This window comes from Notothenia rossii (assembly GCF_949606895.1).
Source record: "Notothenia rossii genome assembly, chromosome: 3".
In the NCBI taxonomy this organism is placed as follows: domain Eukaryota; kingdom Metazoa; phylum Chordata; class Actinopteri; order Perciformes; family Nototheniidae; genus Notothenia; species Notothenia rossii.
Genome location: NC_136901.1, coordinates 8,418,106 through 8,441,429, shown reverse-complemented (window position 1 = coordinate 8,441,429; position 23,324 = coordinate 8,418,106). Strand labels below are relative to the sequence as shown.

Genomic DNA, 23,324 nt, shown 5'->3' with positions numbered 1-23,324 from the left:
TTGAATCAAAAATGGTTTTCTGTGGTTGATAAGCGTATATTCCTGTTATGCAACATACTGCTGCTCTCTAGTGGCAGACACCTGCAAGGACACTGAACGAAAAAGTGGCATTTTAAAATTAGATGATTAAAATCCTTTTTATTGTTGTCAGATGTTCCAGTATTGTAATATATGTATCCTCGGTAGTTTATTTCACGTACGACAAGGTAATCCCCCCCCCCCCCCAAATAGTCTTAGTTAGACCAGTGCAAACTGATAAAATGTAGCAGAACAATTCTTCCTATGGAAAGAGTAACTAAATACGTCTTCCAACTAAACTAGAGTTGAGTATTATATATTATAATGCGAATTGAAAATAATTACATCTATTACAAATGTGCAAACTATAAAACAATTGTTTAAAAAGTATTTCCATAACTAGTTTTGTCCTTTTCATGCAAACATGGGGTCCTAACTGGTTCTTTGTCACATAAACTATTTAAACGGTATGTTATTATGAAAACACACAGCATCAGCAGCCTGCAGTTTATATATTTCACCACGAAGTGTCAGACTTTAGCAGCTCACCTCAGTGCGCAGAGGAAACACTAAAACCAAAATAGGAATGAATGCTTTCCAAAATAAAACCCTGTCCAAGATGCGTCAGGGAGGTTTACATCAGAACAGGAGGCTTTTATTTTTTAGGAGCCATTGCTTAACCAGAAGTCTTATTTTGTAGTGTTGTACTTCAGCTTGACGCATCTTTTCATGGCAATATTTAGAGGCTGATCCACGCGTCACACACCATCACTCGTGTTTGTCTGTGTGTGTTATTACACGAGGACAGCTGCTACGCACTTGGAGACACGATGTGACATTTGGCCACGCGTAATTTTGCGCATTTGGAGAGCTGTGCGCACCGTGCATGCACCGCTTTGCATGCGATGTTTTGACTGTGTTTTGACCTGTTGGAGTGAGTCCAAGGATGCTGCGGCTTATCTGGCTGCTGGAGTGCCGCCGCGCAACACGGGGCTGCAACATCCCCATGTGCTGAGCAGGAGAGGCGCGGATCAGGCGCGTTGTCACACCTTGTGGTCTGGTCGCACTATGGATCACTCCCGGGACATTTGAGCATCTCCTGCGTGTCCTTCCCAGGCTGCACCATGGGGAACAGCTTCACTAACCTGGGTGCCTTCCAGTCTTTGCACATAGTCATGCTCGGTTTGGACTCTGCGGGGAAAACCACCGTGCTGTACCGGCTCAAATTCAACGAGTTCGTCAACACGGTGCCCACCATCGGCTTCAACACGGAGAAGATCCGGCTGGGAGGAGCGGGGGCCTCCCGGGGCATCAGCTGCCACTTCTGGGACGTGGGTGGCCAGGAGAAGCTGCGGCCCCTGTGGAAGCCGTACAGCCGCTGCACGGACGGCATCGTGTACGTGGTGGACTCGGTGGACGCGGAGCGGCTGGAGGAGGCCCGCACCGAGCTGCACAAGATCACGCGTTCAGTGGAGAACCAGGGCACCCCGCTGCTGGTCATCGCCAACAAGCAGGACCTTCCTCGGGCTCTGGATGTGGGGGAGATCGAGAAGCAGCTGGCCCTCTCAGAGCTCCCCCCCTCCACCCCCTTCCACGTCCAGCCGTCCTGCGCCATCATCGGCGAGGGGCTGGAGGAGGGCATGGATAAACTGTACGAGATGATCGTGAAGAGGAGGAAGTCACTGAAGCAGAAGAAGAAGAGGCCGTGATGGCGTAGACATATATAGAACTTTGCAGAAATATAAATACAGCTCCAGTTAAAATGAAGTGACCACTGCAACTGGTTTGACTATTTATAGGAATCTATTTGAGTAAATTAACATTTTTGTTTTATTCTCTAAACTTCTGACAACATTTCTCCCAAATTCTACCTTTTGCTTTAACGTCAAATACAGTTATGTTTACAATTAATATAAGTATGTTTCTATAAATCTATATTTATTTATCTTTTATTTTATTTATTTTATTTGGCATCATTGCATTCATTTATTTTTGCAAATTGAATGACTATTTTTGGAAATGTGGGAGAGATTTCAGTAGTTTAGTGAATAAAACCGAAACGTTAATTTAACTCAACTCTATACCTATACAGTAGATAGCAAAAAGTGGTTTCTTAATTGTTTTCACAGCTTTACAGCAGATAAAAAAACACAATGAAGCATAAATATCATCCTAGCCTCCATACATGACATAAATATATTGATATAGTGATGCTAAAACATATTGTCACTCATTAGGATATATGATTGTATATGAATGTTTTAGAGGGACATAAGGAAAGAGCGCTGTCTTAACTCCATTTACCAACATTTCAATGGACAGAAAACAACTAAATCATAAATACGACGAGTGACAGAAACACACAAAAAAGTGATTATAAATGTAATCTTCTTGCCTTGTTGAACAGTTTGAACCTTTCCTTACAGGCAGATAGTGTCTCTAAGTCCCTGATATAGAAATATACAAATAAGACTGTTTTATTAGGGATACTTTATAGAAATATAAAGAGTTGTTAATGTGATGCTGAGAGATGGTGTTGCACCAAAGAAGATTCCCAGAGAAGACAGACCTCTTCCATCCATCCTCCACTTGTATTTGTTTCTGTCTGACTTTGACTGTTTCCCTCAGTCCATAACAAGCATTTTATATTTTACATGAGCATTTAACTCTTTTATTTTAGCAGTAACACTTCATTTCTTCCAAGAAAAGTAACAACTAGTCACATAATCTGAATTTGCTACTAATCTCCAGATGCAGTTTGCTGCCAAGTACTTGCAGAGAGCTCATCCAGTGGCCATCAAAAAAAGCTTGATTTGTTGCAAATGTATATACAGGGATATGGAAACCCAGATTAATGTAGCTATATGGGCAGAAGATTCTCATTTGTACGGTTTCCAACAGGTGCAAACGCATTTGAACAGTCCTTACATTAGGAGAAACACACTGCAGCTTCAGAAGCGATGCAAATAGAAAAACACAAAAGTGCCAAAGTACATGCAAATGAGGAAACATCTTCTGCAACTTGACAAAACATGCGCAGCGTTTACTAAAAGCGCCGCATATAAACACTAAAAAGTGACGCACACAGCTTGGAGTGGAGCGCTTGTTGATGTTCTGGGATTATAATGTCGTCTAACTATCACTGTTAGCAGAGTTAGTCAGTTAGTTAGTTAGTTAGCTAGCTAGCTTACAGCAGCTATTATATCTGAAGGACATTGTTAAAATAAGACCATAACATTTTTTACAACAGTGACAGCTGGGCAGCTTTAGCATCTCCGAACCTCAAGACAACACGGTCCCAGCTGTGTGCGTCACTTTTGAGTGCAATGTTTTGTTTATGCAGCGCTTTTAGTAAACGCTGTTCATGTGTTGTCAGGTTGGCGAAGATGTTTCTCCATTTGGATGTGTTTTGGCACTTTTTGTTTTTTGTATTTGCATCGTTTCTGACACTGCAGCACGTTCCTCCTAGTGTAAATGTTTTGTATTGTAACACGTTTGCACCGGTCTGCCATCGTACATGTGAGCCAAAAATGCAGGTGTAAAGATTAATGCCATGGCTGGGAAGTGTCTTTTTATTCTTGTTTAAATGACCATTTTATCTCATGATAAGCTTCTGAACAAATGGACTTCAAATGCAAACTATGATTGTGCATTGTGAGTGTTTCACATGAGAAGAAATCACAGGGTAGTCGTGATTTTATCAGAAGGATCAAAGTGTCTTCCTGTAACGATGAAACAAAGCGACAGGCTGGAACCTGTTCTCTTATTGAATGATATTCAATCATAAAGTGGTCTTCCAGTTGAGTTATAAACTAGTTTTAAAGTTAAATGAGTACCTGTAATTCAGTCCACAACCCTGATAATGTTGCAGCTTGCAGGAAAGATAAAGAAATGTCACAGAAAATAGAATTAGTCTTGACAGGACTGTTGAATGTCTCAGATGGAGTCATTTCTAATGCCGTGTTCACGTCAGAATAAAAAGAGGAATTGCTGCAGCTCCATTTTCACAAAATAATATGGATTTTAAGTGATAAACTGCAGCATGTTTTTAGGTTAATTTGGTCATTTAGTATTTAAGAATGCTGAAAAAATGTCCACTTATAATAACCACAAGTCGCAAGATATTTCATTTATTTTAAATATGATATTCCCGATATAAATCCGACGTGAACGTAGCATCTTTTTCTCTGAAGTAATCGAGCTGTTTTCAACATTGCATGACACACAATGTAAATTATACAGTACAGTGTTACAGCTAAAATACAGCAAGACCAAACAATGTGCCAAAAATGGAAAAAAGTAAAAATATTTTTGGGATTAAAGTCTTTGTAATTTAACGTGTGTGTGTCTGGCGCGTGTTTTATTATTCTAAAGCTTCAGGGCGAGAATTTCCCAACAGATAAGTGCCAGTTGTGTGTACTGTTGTAAGTTATTATTAAACATTATCTAGTGGGAATGCTGATACAGCATTCCAACTATCTGTTATGCTACGCACAAAATTCTTTATTATTCCGCCGGGTTATTTTGCACCTCTTCTTCTCCCACATTCCACATCGCAGAAACTCCGTTCAAACATCAAAACGTTCAGCTTTTGAGTGCTATTACTTTTCTCATTCATAACTTTCATAATTCCAGAGATACGTACATCCCATAATTCATCCCATTTTTAACATGGAAGTCAATGGAGAAACTCTTCAGACTTGAACAATCTTCATGCAACTTCAACTGCTAACTGCTCCTTCATACTTTCACTCAGAAACCTCATTCCAACTTTAAAACGTTACACATCTTTTTGACATTATTCGTGTAACACAACTTTTAAATCTGATTCATACTTTTAGAGATATTAAACATTGTTCAGACCTTGGTAAAGAGGCCTTCTTCAGATTTAGAGTGCGTGATGTCACAGCTAGAGTGGAGGACAGATTTAATTTTGCCTTCATATGTTCTTTTAAACCTGCCATAATTCCCAAACCCTACATTCCTGAGACATAATCTTTCATGAGAAACGTAGGAAAACATCTCCTAGCTAGAAAAATAAAAAACTTTAAACTCCATTGTAAGTTCAGCCTCGCCTTTCCCCACCACAGCAGCTGCACACCTTTAGTTAATCTGCCCAAAAGGCCACATTATTAACCCCGAAAGTACACAAAAAGCACACAAAAAGCACACTTCAGATGCTCAAGTTCCTTGACATGCTTCATGCTTTGAAATTTCACCGATATCTGTTACGGTTCTTCAAAAAAACGTTCAGATGTAAGAGGTTTATGTATCATTCAGAACAATGAAAATGCTCCTCTCTCACTGATCACCATGGAAACCTTTGATCTCTGGACACGTCGTTAGCTCAAATATAAACACCCGTGTCATGGAACACGATGATGTCATAACTCCAACTGACATGCTCAGAGCAGGTGGTTAATAAGCATAATGGTTAACACAGCTCTACGTCAATTATGGGGCGTCATCATATGCCGTTTCCCTCGCCATAAAACACGATGTCGCTGTAACTCCAATGGACACGGTCCGATCGTCCCCCAAACTTCGCTTGTATATCACCGGTCCATGCCTCAACAGCTCTATGCCAAATCTGAGATCTCACCATAGGTTGTTGCCATGGAAACGCATCCCTCGCCATAAAACACAATGTCGCTGTAGCTCCAATGGACACGGTCCGGTCGTCCCACAATCTTCACCTGTATATCACCTCTCCATGCCTCAACAGATCTGCATCAAATCTGACATCTCACCATATGCCGTTTCCATGGAAACGCATCCCTCGCCATGAAACATGGTTTTCTCATAACTTCAGTGAAAATGCTCCAAATGGCCCAAAACTTCACAGGTTTGGTAACGATGCAGCCATCAACGCATCTAAGCGTATTATGGGATGTCATCAAATTCCGTTGGCATGGCGACAGATCATTCACCATCAAGTTAGTTCAAAAGTTTGCAGTTCAAATATTCTGCTGCTTTTCCAAACCTTTTTACTTTCTTTTCTTATCACACATCACATTCAAGCCCCCAGTGTTCATGTATCATTTCAATCTAAATTCTTCACTTTCTTCTTACACATTACATTTCAGCATATATCAGTTTAGCGTCAGCTTTTCATTCCCACTAGCAATTTCTTCAGGGATTGCATTCTCTAGTTTACTTTATTAATCACAATATAAAGTACATTCTATACACTTTAACAACATGCTATAACTTTCAAATTGAATAAAATAGTAATACAGACATAAGAAATTAGGTTAAAAACGTGGACATGTGCAAAAATAAAATATTGAAATACACATAAGAAGATCTGATAAAAATGTGGACGCTGTATAACAGTAAACAAAGAAAATATGTATGCTACAAATATACAGTATCAAGAATTTCCAGGAACACGAACAACATGTTTTCTGTCTCGAGATAAATGTGCCTGACCTCCGTCTCTGCAGTGTCTGCTGCGTGACTCCATAACCTCTTATTATTATGGGCTGTGAGACTGTGAGCCGCTGTCATGTCAGAGTGGAACCACTGACGTGTGAAACTACTGTTATTTAATTGTTTTGGGAAATTGCACCGTGTACTTTGTGTTCCTAGAATAAGACGTTTTATCTCTCCTCAGGGATTGAAGTGTCTAGAAGTAAAGGAGGGGACGCATTTATCTAAAAATCAGACATATTTAAATCTCGGGAACTGTGTTTATAGACAAAACACCACTGGTTTAAGTCTAGAAAAGGCAAAGAAATCTGCTTTGATCGCTTTTCGGAGAACTCACATACAACCTTATTGGGAGTCAAAGGTCAAAGCAGTGTTTTACATTCACAGATTACACATTTACACAGAAATTAACAATCAATAAATCAATGTTTATTTATATAGCCCAATATCACAAATGTTACATTTGTCTCAGTGGTCTTCACAGTTTGTACAGAATATCAGTATGACAATACGACACCCTCTGTCCTTAGACCCTCACATCGTACAAGGAAAAACTTCCAGACAAAACCCCACAGTTTAAAGGGGAACATAGGAGAAACCTCAGGGAGAGCAACAGAGGAGGGATCCCTCTCCCAGGACGGACAGACGTGCAATAGATGCCGTGTGTAAATTGAAAAAATAATACATTTACAACATAGGTAGACCAAATGTTTGGAAATGCATGTGTCTATAATAAGAAAATGAATCCACAAGGATGTCAGCAATCTTGTGGGAGCCATCAGGGAAGTAGTATGGTGAGAGTCTGGCAGGACCGCAGAGACAGGTTCAGCCACGACTCGAAGTCCAGGACTCAGATCCAGTACTCAGGATAGAGGATCCAGGACACACGACCACAGCAACAGGATTAGCCTCGACTCAGGATCCCGGCGTATATATGGACACAAAAAAGAGATTTGGGGGAAGCTGGGTTAATCGGAACATGAGAGTACACAGGTACAAACAGCCAGAAAGACGGAGTAAGGTGCCCCCCCCCAACATACCAAGCCTATACATGTTTGTTTGTTTGTTTGTATATGAACATGTTTGAGCTTCATTTTTTGTCTGAAATGATTTAGGTTGTGTTGTATTCTTTCTCAATATAATCAGGTGAGATGTTTGTAGCAGCTAAACTAACGTGTCTACATACAGTACATGCAGTCCCTTAGGATAAGTTGAGGGAAAAGGGTAGCAAGTAAGAAGTAGGAAACAGAGGTGGAGAGGCACACACAGGGAGAGAGGTCCCCACTGGAACCTGAATTGGTTAGAGGTAAGGAGTAGGTCTGTGGCTACGTTCCACACTCCCGGGCCGGGCTAGGCCTTCTCTGCAACCTGTTACCCTCTATTAGAACCTCGAGAGGTCAGAGAGGGGAAAGGTTTTGGATATAGTTTTAAATATAAGATCTAAGTTTTTAGGATTTAAGTGAAAGAGTAAGAACTCAAATGTATAAGTGAAGAGGCACAACGTATCTACGTCAATGCACTCTTATTAGATTATTTTATTTTATCACTAAAAGCTTTATCCAAAAGGAAGGTCTTTAGCGTTCTCTTAAAAATGGATAAGCTGTCTGCCGCCCGAACACAAACTGGAAGCTGATTCCACAAATGTGGATCTTGATAAGAAAAGGCTCTGGCTCCCATTGTACTTTTAGAGACTCTAGGAACAACCAACAACCCTGCATTCTTGGAATGCAATGCCCTAGGACAGTAGGGTATAATGAGTTCTTTAAGGTAAGATGGCGCCTGCCCATTAAGGGCTTTGTAGGTGAGAAGAAGAATTTTAAATTCTATCCTGTGTTCTATAGGGAGCCAGTGTAAGGCAGCCAGAACCGGTACAGGTCCTAACTCTGGTTAGTACACATGCTGCAGCATTTTGAATCAGCTGAAGCGACTTGACTGACTTCTTGGTACACCCTGATAATAAAGAGTTACAATAATCCAGCCTAGAAGTAAGAAATGCATGGACTAGTTTCTCTGCATCATTTTGAGGCAAGATATGCCTGATTTTGGCAATGTTGCGTAGATGGAAGTAGGCGGTCCTTGAGATGGATTTTATGTGGGCGTTAAAGGATAAATCCTGATCAAATACAACACCAATATTCCTTACAGTCTTACTGGAGGCCAAATTAATGCCATCCATAACTAGTATATCTTTAGATAGTTTGTTTCGTAGATTCTTTGGGCCGAGTACAATAACTTCAGTTTTGGTCGTGTTTAACATCAAAAAGTTTAATGTCATCCACGTTTTTAAGTTCTTGAGGCAGTCTTGAATTTTATTTAGGTGATTGGTTTCATCAGGCTTGATTGATAAATATAGTTGAGTATCATCCGCATAACAGTGGAAATGTACAGAATGATTCCTTATAATGTTGCCTGGCAGAAGCATATACTGTATAGTGTGAACAAAATAGGTCCAAGCACTGAGCCCTGTGGCACTCCATGGCTAACTTTGGTTAGCATGGAAGATTCATCGTTGACACGTACAAACTGAGAGCGTTCAGATAGATAGGACCTAAACCAGCCTAAAGCAGTTCCCTGTATGCCAACTAAGTGCTCTAGTCTTTGCAATAGGATATCATGGTCGATAGTATCAAATGCAGCACTGAGATTGAGCAAAACAAGAATAGAGACAAGTCCCTTGTCAGAGGCTATTAGAGTGTAATTTGTGACTTTGACCAGAGCTGTCTCTGTGCTATGATGTGTTCTAAGGCCAGAATGAAAATCTTCAAATAAATCATAGTTTTTTAAGTAATCACACAGCTGTTTTGCGACCGCTTTCTCAATAATTTTTGAGAGGAATGGGAGATTAGAAATAGGTCTATAATTGGCTAAAACCTCTGGATCGAGGTTGTGCTTTTTAAAAAGAGGTTTTATTACTGCAACTTTAAATGATTGTGGAACATAGCCTGATAATAAAGACATATTCATAATATTTAATAAAGAAGTGCTAATTAATGGAAAAACTTCCTTTAACAGCTTAGTTGGAATCGGGTCTAAGATACACGTTGATGGTTTAGAAGAAAGAATCATTGAATTTAATTGTTCAAGGTTTATGGCTGAAAAGCATTCTAGTTTACTATCTAGTGTAATATTAGAGCTTACGTTTCCGGGAGCTGTTGATAACACTATACTGGTCAAATGCAAGAGGTCATTAATTTTGTTTCTAAGAGTAACAATTTTATCATTAAAAAAGCACATAAAATCATTGCTACTGAGTGCTATGGGAATAGAAGGCTCAATGAAGCTGTGGCTCTCTGTCAGCCTGGCTACAGTGCTGAAAATAAATCTTGCATTATTCTTATTCTCATCTATTAATGAAGAGTAGTAGGCTGCTCTCGCTTTACGCAGTGCTTTCTTATATTCATTGAGAGTAATATGCCAAATTAAACGAGATTCTTCAAGTGGAACGCCATATCCTTTCAAGTTTTCTCGACTTTTGCTTTATTTTGCGGGTTTCAGCATTATGCCATGGAGCTAAGATAAGAAAAGATAAGACTTAATTCATCCCGAAGGAAATTGTTGTGCCAGAGTAACAAAATACAATAAACACAATAAACACAGCAGCACAACAGCAAAACTTTACACTAAAAGTGCAGCAAAAAGAGCAATTAAACATCCACAGACAACATGAAACGTAGAAACATATGGTCACACAATCAATGCAATTATTATTAGCAGTAGTTAGTAGTGCAAAAAATAAAACGTAGTGGCAGTTACGTAATTGCACGTTATCATAGCATTATTAATAATACTAATAATATAATATTGCACATAGTTATATATATATAGCAGCGAGTGTATTGCAATGATGTTAATTAAATTGATATTTATATTGCACATAGTGTTGGTGTGGAAGTTCTCAGTGCCCTTTAGGGGTGAAGAGGTGCAGCTAGTCTATGTTGTTTTATTTTCTTCTTTTTCATAGGAGCAACAGAGTCCAATTTTATTCCTAGCGCATCTGTAGCACTATCAACAACATGATCAATTTGGGGTTATTGTAATTATCTACATACAATATCGTCATATTTCTCCATTAAACTGCAATTTGATTAGTTAGCGAGGCGATTCAAGTTTTTTCCCTAAGCTTTTCTTGATCTTGATAAACGTTAATCTCTGCTTTGCTTCTGTTTCGATGATTTCTCCAATAACACTGTCCTAAAAATAGCCGCTGTTGCATATACATATCGAGAGAAAATCCTCTTTATTGTGCAGGTTGTTTAAAACCCACTCTGGAAGCTTTTCAGACTCTTGTTTGTTCCAAATGGATTAATAGACACGTTGGAAATGAACTCTGCGTATTAAAATGCAAATTGTGCTGCAGATAGATCCAGTTGGTTTTGCATCAGAATTCCTTCACACACAGAGTGAGGAGTGTGTGTGCAGTTCAGGCGGAGGATAATCCAGCTGAGTTTTCAGGGTGAACCCAGAGTCAGTGCTGACGTCACGCTGCATTTACAACACGTTCATTATCATTTTAATTACAGACTGCGAGCAGAGGAGAACGGGAGGCGCTGAACGTTTACAGCTGAAAAATGTCACTTGTTTTTTAAGTCAATTAAAGTCTATAAGAACATAGATCAAATCAAAATTGCAAGTTTAAGATGTTTTAAATTCTCAATGTTTTAGCATTATATATTTTTTTACATTTTTTATAGCTTATTTAAAGTGTATGGCGGGCCAAAAGAGGACAAACAAAAAAAGAGTTAAATAACTTAATAATTTAATATATTTTTATAGAAAACGCTTTGTTTTTAAAGGTATTCAAATGTTTGAAAAAAAGTAACAAAACGTTATTTTTTTAATATAATATAGTCCAATCTAAATCCTTTTTAAGACTGAAGATGTATGACTTTAATGACGACCGTTTTGAGGAGCGTCTCATTAGCGTGTTAAATTACACGGCACACCTCTGTAACCCAGAGGGCGGGACCCTCTCCAAAAGGATGCTGGGAGTTGACAGAAACAAACCTCAGACTGTCTGTCACTGCGTCAGATTATTTTAAGTTAATTTGTCTGGAGAGGATATACCGTCTCTGAAACAGATTTATTGCTATATAAATAAACTGCGTGTTAAACAAAGAAGGGCTTTCTCATGATTGCATCAACAAGTGTTGGTGTTGTTCTGGAAAACTGAAGACATATCTTAATGGCTACAAAAAGTCCAGAAGGAAAGTAGCAGGGGTTAAAGTCACATAACTGATCATATCTACAACAGGAAATACAAGAGGAAGAGCAGGTTTATTCATATTAACTGATGACAGATCATATTCAACTAAATCTCATCCCGGAATAACTTAATGTGACGGAAATGGAAAATCAACCCCCCACAGGAGCGGACAAATAATCACAAATGTACATGAGCAGTTCGTTTATAAAGTACTTAATGTACGGAGTGAAGGCAAAGAAAGCATCTGTGCTTATACAAACTTTATATTTGTTTAGATTTGAGGGGTTAGATTTCACTGTGACCTCACAAAAACATCTGTGTGGACCATAACTTAAAAAATACTTGCTCATTATATCCCACAAAATATCTAGCAGGATATAATGCTAAAGTGAAGACTTCCCGGAAGTTGCACAGTTTGTATACATAAAGTAAGAGTTGAGCGTTCATCAGTGAAACAACGGAATAATATAATAAATCTTCTACTCATTTTATTTAATAGGGAGGCATGTGGCGCAGTGGACTAGTGCACTGGTATTTGGATCAGGGGGTCACAGGTTCAAACCCCACTGCAATCAGCATGTGGTTGTGTCCCTGGGCAAGACACTTCACTCCAAATTGCTCCTGCGGGGATTGTCCACAGTATTGACTATGTAAGTTGCTTTGGATAAAAGCGTCTATCAAGTGACATGTAATGTAATATTTATATTTACACTAAACAGACTTATGATACTTTAGCTCCTTCTTGTGGCCACACTTATGTCCTGCACCCTGAGTGGCAATAAACGGCCTTATGTTGTTTCCCCTTATCTTAAAAATATAATAATATTATATTATAACAATGATATATTAACTCTACAAGGACAAAACAGGAGTATAAAATAAGGTTACTTTTAATCTCGGGATGTTGCTTTTATTTAAAATCCTGTTGTTAATATGATAAATTGCACAAAACTACTTTAATATGTACATCCTAGATTATATGTTACGATCAACTGGAAAAGCAACATAAAAAATAATTGTTCTGTTGGTTTTTGTTGTAAGCTTCACTAGTGTCTGGATGTCAAAGCTCACTTTATTAATAAACCTCCTAAACTCACTAGCTATTTGCAAATGTCTGATAATGTTTTTCTTTCTAGGGTAGGGTAGAGATAAGATATAAACTTTAATTTGATAATAAATTATGTCTAAGATCAATTATTTTGGCATAGATTCGCATTTTTGTTCTCTTAACACACAGCAACATAACCTCAAGTGACGAAGTGCGAAAAAGTCTGATGTTTGCCTGCCAAACACAGTGCAGGTTAATTATTTATTTATTTTATCAGATAACATTCTGCAGGGGAAAGTAGGCAATCTACACAAATGTTTGTATAGGTATTGTACCTAACTCACAGAGCCAAAAATAAACACTTTAAGCAGCAGTGAAGGGGCCGTGAAGCGCAAAAGCATGAGATTAAAAAAGTACAAAAACACTAGAATTACAGTGAATGTAGTTATATACGTCCAGAGTGAATCATTGAGCTAATTCTGTGTCTTTGCAGGTCCTTTAAAGTGAAAGGTGGGCGTCTGCGGATCAAGTCAGAAGGAAGCAGGCGTTCAGTTATAAACAGGAAGTTGACTGAGAATGAATTCAAAATAAAAGAATCAGGTTTTCACTGTTAACGCTCAACAAAAAGATACATTTATTTCACAACAACATACACCTATGGTTAAATAGTATAGTTGAGTGTATCATGTAATGAACAAATTATTGAAAATTGAAATGAATGTCACTAAAGAATACTTAGGAAAAGTTCCAGCGTCGTACAGTATTTGAAAAGGCTGGACAAAAATCTATGTATTTCCCAGGTTCGTTGGTTTTATTTCGAAAGTTCCGACAGCCAGAGGTTCTGTTTTATTCACACTGGCTTGATCGAGTGTTGACAAAGTCGCGTGATTCACTTGGAAGATGTCTGCAGAGAAAGAGGGAGATATGTTGTGCTTTTTTATCAACGGGAAAAAGGTACGCATTTAATAAACAGATAACCATGTTTGAGGTAGTTTCAGCTTTTAGCCAGTCGTTTTTTCAGCTAAAGTCTGTCACAAATGCTGCAAATTAGTTTGCACAAATGTTAAAAGTTGTATTTTTGACTCATAAAACAGTGTGAGGGATTTAGAGAATTAGAATACACGCTTAAATTGAACTAAAAGTAGTTTTTAAGTCATGAACTGCAAACGGTAAGCCCTCAGAATCTGGGACGGAAATGGGTTTAAAAAATAATATCTCCAGAAAAAAAGTTTTAGCATCACACAACTGTACAATTTTATGAATAAACACTTATATCTGACAAACCTAAACTTCTTTTTGTTATATTTTCTGAGAAAAAAAGGCCCCAGTAATACAAAAACAGCAATACAGTTCATATGAGGTTGCAATATATTACATTGATCCAAGGTTCAAGGCTTTTATTTTTTCTTTATTGCTACAGTGTAGTTAGGAAAATGAGATTCTTAGGTTACAGGCTCCTCCAACAGTGCAACACAATACAACAGATAACATAGTACAGGTCAATAAAATCAAATACAATATAATAGAAAGTGCAGAATAGCAGAATTCATTGAGATTAGATAGATTAGATGTAATTAATTGATCTCATATTGGGAAATTATATTGGTATAAGAAGCATAATTTACAAACAAACATATCAATAGAAATGTATGTTTATCTATTGATTATATAGACATCCTTGCAATACTTTAAGCTCTGGAAGCTCTGGACATTAAGCATGTTTCTCAATGTTGTTCTTTTTTTGACTTAATGATAAATTAAGATAAAAATATGTTTTGTCTCAACTGAATTCAGTTTTCTGTCAAGGTGGGATTTGGTTTGCAACTATTTAATGCATATGTGATATTTTCTTTGGATGCAAAGTAAGTTTAATAAGATAAATATTTACCTTGTGTTAGGTAACAGAGAAGAATGCTGACCCTGAGACCACGCTGCTGACCTTCCTCAGAGAGAAGCGTATCCTTCAGACCACACACACACACACACACACACACACACACACACACACACACACACACACACACACACACACACACACACACACACACACACACACACACACACTAAATACAGACTAACAAACTATAACACTGTGCAATATCAATGAAATGTGCAAATAGCTTCTGCAATTAATTTGTATTACTGGCTGCAACTTCACTACTTTTTATATGTTCCCCTACTTTAAAAAAATAAATAATGCTGCTACTTATTGGTTTACAATGCATGCATAGTTATTTGATTTTAGTTTATTAAGTGTGCTTGCATCTTGGTTATTTCCCTTGACGGTGGCTGCAGTGAGGTTAACGGGAACTAAGTCTGGCTGCGGGGGGGGAGGCTGCGGGGCGTGCACCGTCATGGTGTCCCGCTACCAACCTGCCACCAAAACCATCATGTATCCTTTCTGATAACAATGGAGGACCACTGGAGTATATTTTCTGCAGAACACACAGTTTCCCTTCACCTTACTTTCAGGCATTTCTCAGCGAACGCCTGCCTGCTGCCGCTCTGCTCGCTGCAGGGAGCCGCCGTCACCACCGTGGAGGGGGTCGGCAGCACCAAGAGCCGCATCCACCCAGTGCAGGTCAGTGAGGGACGCCTTGCTCATGAGCACCTCAGCATTAAGTGCTGAGGGGGAAGAGAGCGATCATTTTCTTCCTCCATTTCCCAAAGTGATGTGCATGCATGTTACAGCAACTGTAAATGCCTCTAGATGTACAGCCCCAAACACACTTCCCTTTTAATGCAAAACACACCTTCGTCAAGGAACAAATGTATGAGTTAAAGATTTTCTTTTTGATGCTGTGCTTTTTTAGGAGCGGATAGCGAAGGCTCACGGCTCTCAGTGCGGTTTCTGCACCCCGGGCATGGTGATGTCGATGTACACCCTGCTGAGGAACAAACCTCAGCCCAGCATGGAGGACATCACACAGCACCTCGCCGGTCTGTCTGCTGGATTTTATTCATAATAGGCATATATAACGCACCTTTAAAAACACAACACACAACAATAATTACATGTTAAAAGCGGATCTGAAAATGTGAGTTTTGATTTGTGATTTTAGAAATTGGTGCAGTCGTGCCTTTTCCATGAATCCAGTTATTTATATTCATGTGAAAACACCAAGTGATTATTAATGAAGTCTCACAAATCGGTTATGCCTCCTTATTCTGTGTTTTTGTTTTACCAGGAAATCTGTGTCGCTGTACTGGATATCGGCCCATTATCGACGGCTGCAGGACTTTCTGTCAGGTACAAAGCTCCGCTCTGCAGGGAATACAAATTATATAATTCTGTTTTTGCAAGACTGTAACTTAATGTGTCTGCAGAACTGGTTAATATCACCAGGCATAGCCTAGCAAACACAAGGAAAAACATTAAGGATTCATTTTACTCCAACTAAAACCAACAGGAAGAAAACTGCTGTCAAGCTAATGGAGCCGGAGACTGTTGCCTCAATGGAGACAAAAATGATGATGAAGCAGAGCATGTGAGTTTAAGTAAAAAGAAATGTCTTTCTTTTCTAGTTATTTGTCTTTTTTCTATTTCCATTTTTTTAAGCATTTAAAAAACAAATAATGGTACAGAGCAAAAACATTTAAAAATAAAAGAATAACCAACAAACAAACAAGAGGAGCAGAGGAAGGAAAAACATTCACTTAATAATCTTGCCATGGTGTCCCATGTATCCCATTAAATGCTTATGCAATAAAATTGCAGTCATTAAACCGCTCTTAAAAAAGAATAATCTAGACGCTTCAGTAATGAACAACTACAGGCCCATATCAAACCTGCCATTTCTAGGTAAAATCATTGAAAAAGTTGTTTTTCAACAGTTGAACTTGCATTTAAATAACTGTTTCGATGTGTTCCAGTCAGGCTTTCGTCCAAACCACAGCACTGAGCCTGCTCTTGTTAAGGTCTTCAATGACATCCATTTAAACACAGACAGTGGCAGAACTTCAGTGTTAGTATTATTAGATCTCAGTGCTGCGTTTGACACTGTTGACCACAATATATTACTAGACCGACTAGAAAACTGGGTGGGACTTTCGGAAACAGTTCTAAATTGGTTTGAATCCTACTTAAAGGACAGGAAAAACTTTGTTTCTATAGGTAAATACAAATCTGAGTGGACAAATATGACATGTGGGGTTCCTCAAGGCTCCATCTTGGGGCCTCTTCTCTTTAACGTCTACATGCTACCACTAGCTCAGATAATGACAAAAAACAAAATAAGTTACCATAGCTATGCAGATGACACACACATTTACGTAACTATTTCACCAGGAGACTATTCTCCAATTCAAACACTGAGTAAGTGCATTGAACAAATCAATGACTGGATGTGTCAGAACTTTCTCCAGTTAAACAAAGATAAAACTGAGGTCATGGTTTTTGGAGCCAAGGCAGAACGTATAAAAGTTAGCGCTGAGCTTCAGTCGGCAATGTTCAAAATAACAGATAAAGCCAGAATAGTCATGGACTCTGACCTGAGTTTCAACAGTCACATTCAAACAGTTACTAAATCAGCCTACTATCACCTAAAGAACATATCAAGGATTAAAAGACTAATGTCACAGCAGGATTTGGAAAAACTTGTCCATGCTTTTATCTTCAGTAGACTGGACTACTGTAATGGTGTCTTTACAGGTCTCACTAAAAAATGTATTAGAAAGCTGCAGCTGATTCAGAACACTGCTGATCGAGTCCTCACTAACACTAAGACAGTGGATCACATCACTTCTGTTCTGAAGTCTTTACACTGGCTTCCTGTGTGTCAAATAATTGATTTAAAAAATACTGCTGCTGGTTTATAAATGGTTTAGGCCCAAAATACATTTCTGATCTACTGCTAAATTATGAACCATCCAGATCTCTCAGGTCTTCAGGGACGGGTCAGCTTTCTGTCCCCAGAGTCAGAACTAAACATGGAGAAGCAGCGTTTAGTTATCATGTTCCATATATCTGGAACAAACTCCCAGAAACCTGCAGGTCCGCTGCAACTCTGACTACTTTTAAATCCAGGCTGAAGACTTTTCTTGTTGCTGCTGCTATTAATTGAACTATTCACATCTTAAACTGCAACTGTAACTTTTATCCATGTATTTTTTCTTTTAATGTTTATTTTATTATCTTTGCTTTTTAATGAGTGATTTTACATGCCATTTTCTTAATGTCTTTACTTTTTTGTAAAGCACTTGGAATTGCCTTGTGTTGAAAGGTGCTATATAAACTTGCCTTGCCTTGTTTTCCTCCTCTCTCAATGTTCTGCAGGAAAAGCCACAGTTGTTCAACAAGGAGGAGTTTCTTCCTCCGGACCCGACCCAGGAGCTGATCTTCCCTCCTGAACTGATCGTAAGACATGAGATCTTTTTTCAAGCAACAAGAAGTTAATATGTAACACACTGCTCAGAGTGTTTACTCACAAAGGGTCATTCCAGGTCGTGTTTATCCAATACTGTTCCCATGAAGCTGCAGTATTAAAATGCAAGTTTCTCCACAGCTGATGTCAGAGAGCGAGAGCCCACAGAGCCTCACCTTCCAGGGGGAGAGGATGCGTTGGGTGTCCCCCTCCTCCCTGCAGGAGCTGCTGCAGCTGAAGACCAGAAACCCTGCAGCTCCTCTGGTGATGGGGAACACAAACATAGGTCAGATTGATTTTAGGTTTATTCAGACTTTCTGCAGCTGTTCCTTTGACAGTTTATCACAAGTACAAAACAGTCATAGGATCATAAGTAGGCATGATGTAGTGAGTCTTTACTGTCCAAGTTGACCTACACTCTGATTCCTGTTAAAGGTCCAGATATAAAGTTTAAAGGCACCGTGCACCCGCTGATAATCTCTCCAACCAGAGTGATGGAGCTGTTTGAGGTCACTCAGACTCCACAAGGTAAAAACACATTTATAATATCAATTTGTACGTAATCATCATACAGATAATAATCATTTTTGAACTCCTCTTTACTTTTCAGGTGTTTGGGTGGGGGCGGGCTGCAGTCTCTCTGAGCTTCAGTCTCTTCTGGAGAAGCTGCTGCTTCAGAGTCCGCAGGAGAAAACTGAGCTGTTCAGAGCTCTGATCCAACAGCTGGGGAACCTGGGAAGCCAGCAGATCCGTAACGTTGCTGTAAAAACACTTTACTCGTTTATTAGTATCAAATAAATATTAGTCCCTTCGATTTAGAGGATGTATCTACAAAGCAAGTACAATGAAAGAAAACATGGAGAAGAATTATAGAAATGGAAATGACTGAAGTTTTTTTATTTTTGCTTTTACACGTTTAGTCTCTTGGAGGCAACATCATGAGCGCGTTCCCAAACTCAGACCTGAACCCTGTTTTAGCTGCTGGGAGCTGCAGAGTGAGCGTCATTTCTAACGGTGAGTAGATTTCTGGTAGAACATCCGTTCAAACTTTCTAAAAATGAAAATTAATGTCAGACACTTTTGTTCCTTTTTACCAGGAGGAAGACGAGAGGTTCCTCTGGATCAAAACTTCTTCGTGAGCTTCGGGAAAACCATCCTGAAGCCAGAAGAGATTCTGCTTTCTGTCTTTATTCCCTTCTCCAGGAAGGTACACTTATCGTTTCTAAGAGTCCTCCCATTTGCAGTGTATTAAGATAGATTAAGTAGTTTGTTTGTAACAGCTGATAAGAAGGTTAAATCTGATCTCCTCTGTGTGTTCCTGCAGGGGGAGTTTGTCCGAGCTTTCCGACAGGCTCCGAGGAAGGAGAGCAGCTTCTCCACGGTGACCACCGGGATGAGGGTGTTCTTCTCCGAGGGGTCCCGGGTGGTGCAGGACGTCAGTATTTACTACGGTGGGATGGGACCCACCACTGTTAGCGCCTCCAAAACCTGCCAGGCTATCATCTCAAGGTGTTTGATTATTAGATAAGCAGGATTTTCTTTCCTCTGTTTCCCACTTTCTTTTTGTCATTATTCCACCATCCTTGATTTCTTTATTCAATAAAACGACCAAGCATGACTATAGAGCGTGTTTCCTTCAGGCGTTGGGACGAGGAGACCCTGAGCCGGGCGTATGACGTCCTCCTGGAGGAGTTGGTGCTCCCTCCTTCGGCTCCTGGAGGAAAAGTGGAGTTTCGTCGCTCTCTGACTCTCAGCTTCCTCTTCAAGTTCAACCTGGAGGTCCTGCAGAGACTCAGAGACATGGTAGGACAAGGACTGATACAAAGAAACATGCTTTAATTCCCTCTAGAAACCAGTAAGATACTAGAGTTTCTGTGTGCAGAATGTGATTACAGATGAGGTTCCTGAGAAAATGCAGCCTCTCCCCAAAGAGATCCAACCCAGTCTGCAGGAGTTCCAGGTGAGAAAATAAATGTTAATCTAAAGCATTTTACATTTTGATAAACCACTTTTAATATGCAAACCTGACTTCTTCTTCTGCTTGTTCTTCAGCATGTGTCAAAGAGCCAGAGCGAGCAGGACCCTGTGGGGCGTCCCATGATGCATCGCTCCGCCCTCAGCCAGGCCACAGGAGAGGCGGTTTACTGCGACGACATCCCGACGACAGACGGGGAGCTGTTCCTCGCTCTGGTCACCAGCTCTCGAGCCAAGGCTAGAATCACGTAAGGAAAAAGTAAGGATCTCTGACTACAATTTAGATTTCCTGCATCGTTTTTAAACTTTTACTTTTAATCCGACAGACGGCTGGATGTGAGCGAGGCTCTGCAGCTTCCTGGTGTTGTGGATGTCATCACAGTCAAAGACATTCCTGGGAAGAAAGTCCGTGAAATGTGCGGGTATGAAGAGGAGCTGCTTGCTGAGAGCGAGGTACAGTGTGAGCGTGTGCACACCTCTTTCTAATGGTGTGTGTACACATTGAAAACAGTGATAGTTAGAAAACTGACTGATGACATATTATTTACACTCAAGTCTTACACCCTCTTTACTGATAACACTGTGTAGATCCTTCAAAAAGCAAACAGAATTCCAACTTATTTATGGGAAAACACTTTAATTTCAAGGTTCCCCATGTTTATACGGTGATTAATGTGATTTATCTGTGCAGGTGTCGTGCGTGGGGCAGATGTTGTGTGCGGTGCTCGCTGATACGAGAGCTCACGCCAGAAGAGGAGCAGCGGCGGTGAAGGTCGGGTACGAAGACCTGCCGGAGCCCATCTTCACCACAGAGGTGAGTGGAGTCCTGATTTACTGACATATAACAAATCCAACCTGAGATGCGCTTTTTGTGTGGATTTACCACGACAGTTTGTATAGAATTATGGAGTTTCTTGCAATAATGTAAACACAAAAAAGCATAGTTAAAGGTCCCATGTCATGCTTTTCCGGTTATTACCCGTCCTCTTGTGTGTTATGAAGGTTTTTCTGCATGTAAACGGTCTGCAAAGTCACAAACCCTCAAAGTACACCCTGTAGCGAGTAAAACTCTAACACAGAAAATACCTGTCTATGCTGCCCCAGAACGCCTCGTTGGAGATTTCTCTTTTTCCATTGTTTGCTTCCTGGGTACAGTGACGTGCCCATACCCAAATGGACCAATCCGCGGAGCCGTTCCGTTACACACACACACACGCACACGCACACACACACACACACACACACACACACACACACACACACACACACACACACACACACACACACACACACACACACACACACGTCACACACACACACACACACACACACACACACACACCGTCCCTGAGACGGCGGGACACGACGAGGCTGTGAGTCTGTGTGTGAGAACACACACAAACTCCCAGCCAGGCTGCGGTTGTGTGTGTGTGTGCTCGGGCTGGTTTCGGGCTGTGTTTCGCTGTGTCTCACTGTCTCGCAGACGGCCACTGGGCTCACAGGGAGGGGGGGCAGGAGCTCCAACAAGCCATTTAGGACAGAGATGGAATACACATACTACACAGAGTTGCTGTATGAGAAACGATAGTTACGGCTGTAACTACGGTTCTATGAGTCGCGGATGACCGCCAGAGGCGGTGCTTTAGCACTGGATATGTCCATCGCGCGCATGCGCAGCTCGAGTACCAATAACAACAAAGTCACCTGTGACCCACGTGACACCGGCTATATCAGCCGGTGTCGTCAGAGGATCTGTTCCCAGAATTTTCTCGCGAGCACACAATAATTCTGAGTGACAGGATACTCTGGCGGTCATCCGGGACTCGTAGTTACAGCCGTAACTATCGTTCTATTTTGTCCCTACTGACCGCCAGAGGCGGTGCTTTAGCACTGGATGACCTATACCAACCATGTCATGAAGAATCCAAGCACTTACTCACCTAGCTGGAAGCAGCGGAGCTTGGCAACAGGACCACACCCAGAGGGTGAGGAGTGGCGACATTGACCCGGTAGAACCTGGAGAATGTGCCGGAAGACGCCCATGACGCCGCGGCGCAGATGGTCTCCAGGGGCACCCCTCTTAGGGCAGCCCACGATGTTGAGATGCTTCTTGTGGAGTGGCATCTGACCCCTGATGGCGGGGGGCCGCCACTGACCCCAGAGGCATATATGATGGTATCAACCACCCAGTGGGACAGCCGCTGTTTCGAGAGAGCACGACCCTTCCTAGTGCCACCATGGCAAACGAAGAGCTGCTCTGACTGCCGTATACAGGCCGTAGCATTATGGCAAGCAGAAATGCTGCCTTCAGGGACAGCCACTTAAGCCTGACCTGGTCCAGGGTCTCGAAGGGAGGAGATGATAGGGCATCCAGCACTAGGGGCAGGTCCCAAGCCGGGGCCCTTGGGGTGCTAGGGGGACGCTGCCGTAGAGCCCCTCTTAGAAAGAGGGACACCAACCTGTGGCGCCCCACTGTGGCGCCATCGACTCCGGCATGTCGGGCAGAGATAGCTGCCATATACACCTTCAAAGTGGAGTGGGAGCGTCCACTATCCAGAAGGGACTGCAGGAACTCTAAAATGGTGGCCACGGAGCAATGTCCCGGATTCTCAGCCTTACTCACACACCAGTGGGAGAAGAGCTTCCATTTGCACTCATACTGTGCCCGAGTGGATGGAGCTCTGGCATTCAGAATAGTTTCCCTGACAGATGCCGCGAAACCGCTCAACAGTGGGTTGGGCCCTGCAGAGGCCAAACACAGAGCTGAAGGCGGTGAGGGTCGGGATGCCAGATCTGACCCTTGAGCTGTGACAGAAGGTCCTTCCTGTCGGGGAGAAGCCATGGTGGGCTGCAGCAGAGGCTGTGCAGCAGTGGGAGCCAGACTCTCCCCGGCCAGCGGGGGGCAACCAGAAGGAACCTGTGCCCCTGAGTAAGGACCCTCTGAAGCGTCTGCAGTATCAGAGGCAGCGGCGGGAAGGCATACAGGAGAGCGTCCGGCCAGTCGTGCGCCAGGGCGTCCTGACCCATCGGGCTGGTCACCTCCGTCCAGGAGAAGCAGAGGGGGCAGTGCCTCGACCCTTCCGAGGCAAAGAGGTGCCGAAAAGGCACCAAATTGTCTCCACCACCTCTGAGTGAAGCCTCCACTCCCCCGGTGGGGGCTTGCGCCGTGAGAGGAAATCTGCAACCTGATTCAGGTCTCCTGGCAGAAAGACTGCCCGCAGACTGGCGAGGCGGGGGAGCGCCCAAGGCAAGAGGCTCTGAGAAACGCGGAGCAGCTGTGCGGACC

General features: G+C 41.3%; 2 protein-coding genes across 3 annotated transcripts in view; both read left to right on the top strand.

The window, feature by feature from the left end:
* Nucleotides 1-23,324, top strand: part of aox6 (aldehyde oxidase 6) — a 31,969-nt gene that overhangs the window by 305 nt on the left and 8,340 nt on the right. The window contains exons 1-19 of one of the 2 annotated variants that reach the window (XM_079671930.1): nt 13,521-13,655; nt 14,600-14,657; nt 14,997-15,093; nt 15,174-15,282; nt 15,515-15,641; nt 15,890-15,951; nt 16,112-16,189; nt 17,977-18,057; nt 18,206-18,350; nt 18,500-18,592; nt 18,675-18,826; nt 18,985-19,078; nt 19,162-19,271; nt 19,389-19,573; nt 19,705-19,867; nt 19,947-20,024; nt 20,117-20,286; nt 20,365-20,491; nt 20,730-20,852. In XM_079671930.1, coding sequence (XP_079528056.1) covers nt 13,602-13,655; nt 14,600-14,657; nt 14,997-15,093; nt 15,174-15,282; nt 15,515-15,641; nt 15,890-15,951; nt 16,112-16,189; nt 17,977-18,057; nt 18,206-18,350; nt 18,500-18,592; nt 18,675-18,826; nt 18,985-19,078; nt 19,162-19,271; nt 19,389-19,573; nt 19,705-19,867; nt 19,947-20,024; nt 20,117-20,286; nt 20,365-20,491; nt 20,730-20,852 — 2,106 coding nt within the window. In that variant the 5' untranslated portion in view covers nt 13,521-13,601. Of the gene's footprint in view, nt 1-13,520; nt 13,656-14,599; nt 14,658-14,996; nt 15,094-15,173; nt 15,283-15,514; nt 15,642-15,889; nt 15,952-16,111; nt 16,190-17,976; nt 18,058-18,205; nt 18,351-18,499; nt 18,593-18,674; nt 18,827-18,984; nt 19,079-19,161; nt 19,272-19,388; nt 19,574-19,704; nt 19,868-19,946; nt 20,025-20,116; nt 20,287-20,364; nt 20,492-20,729; nt 20,853-23,324 lie in introns of those variants that run through there. The other variant, XM_079671931.1, reaches the window with a different exon arrangement.
* On the top strand, nt 684-4,359 carry arl4ca (ADP-ribosylation factor-like 4Ca). Its single transcript, XM_079670070.1, has one exon. The coding sequence runs from the start codon at nt 1,143-1,145 to the stop codon at nt 1,725-1,727; it is 585 nt and encodes a 194-aa protein (XP_079526196.1). The 5' UTR covers nt 684-1,142; the 3' UTR covers nt 1,728-4,359.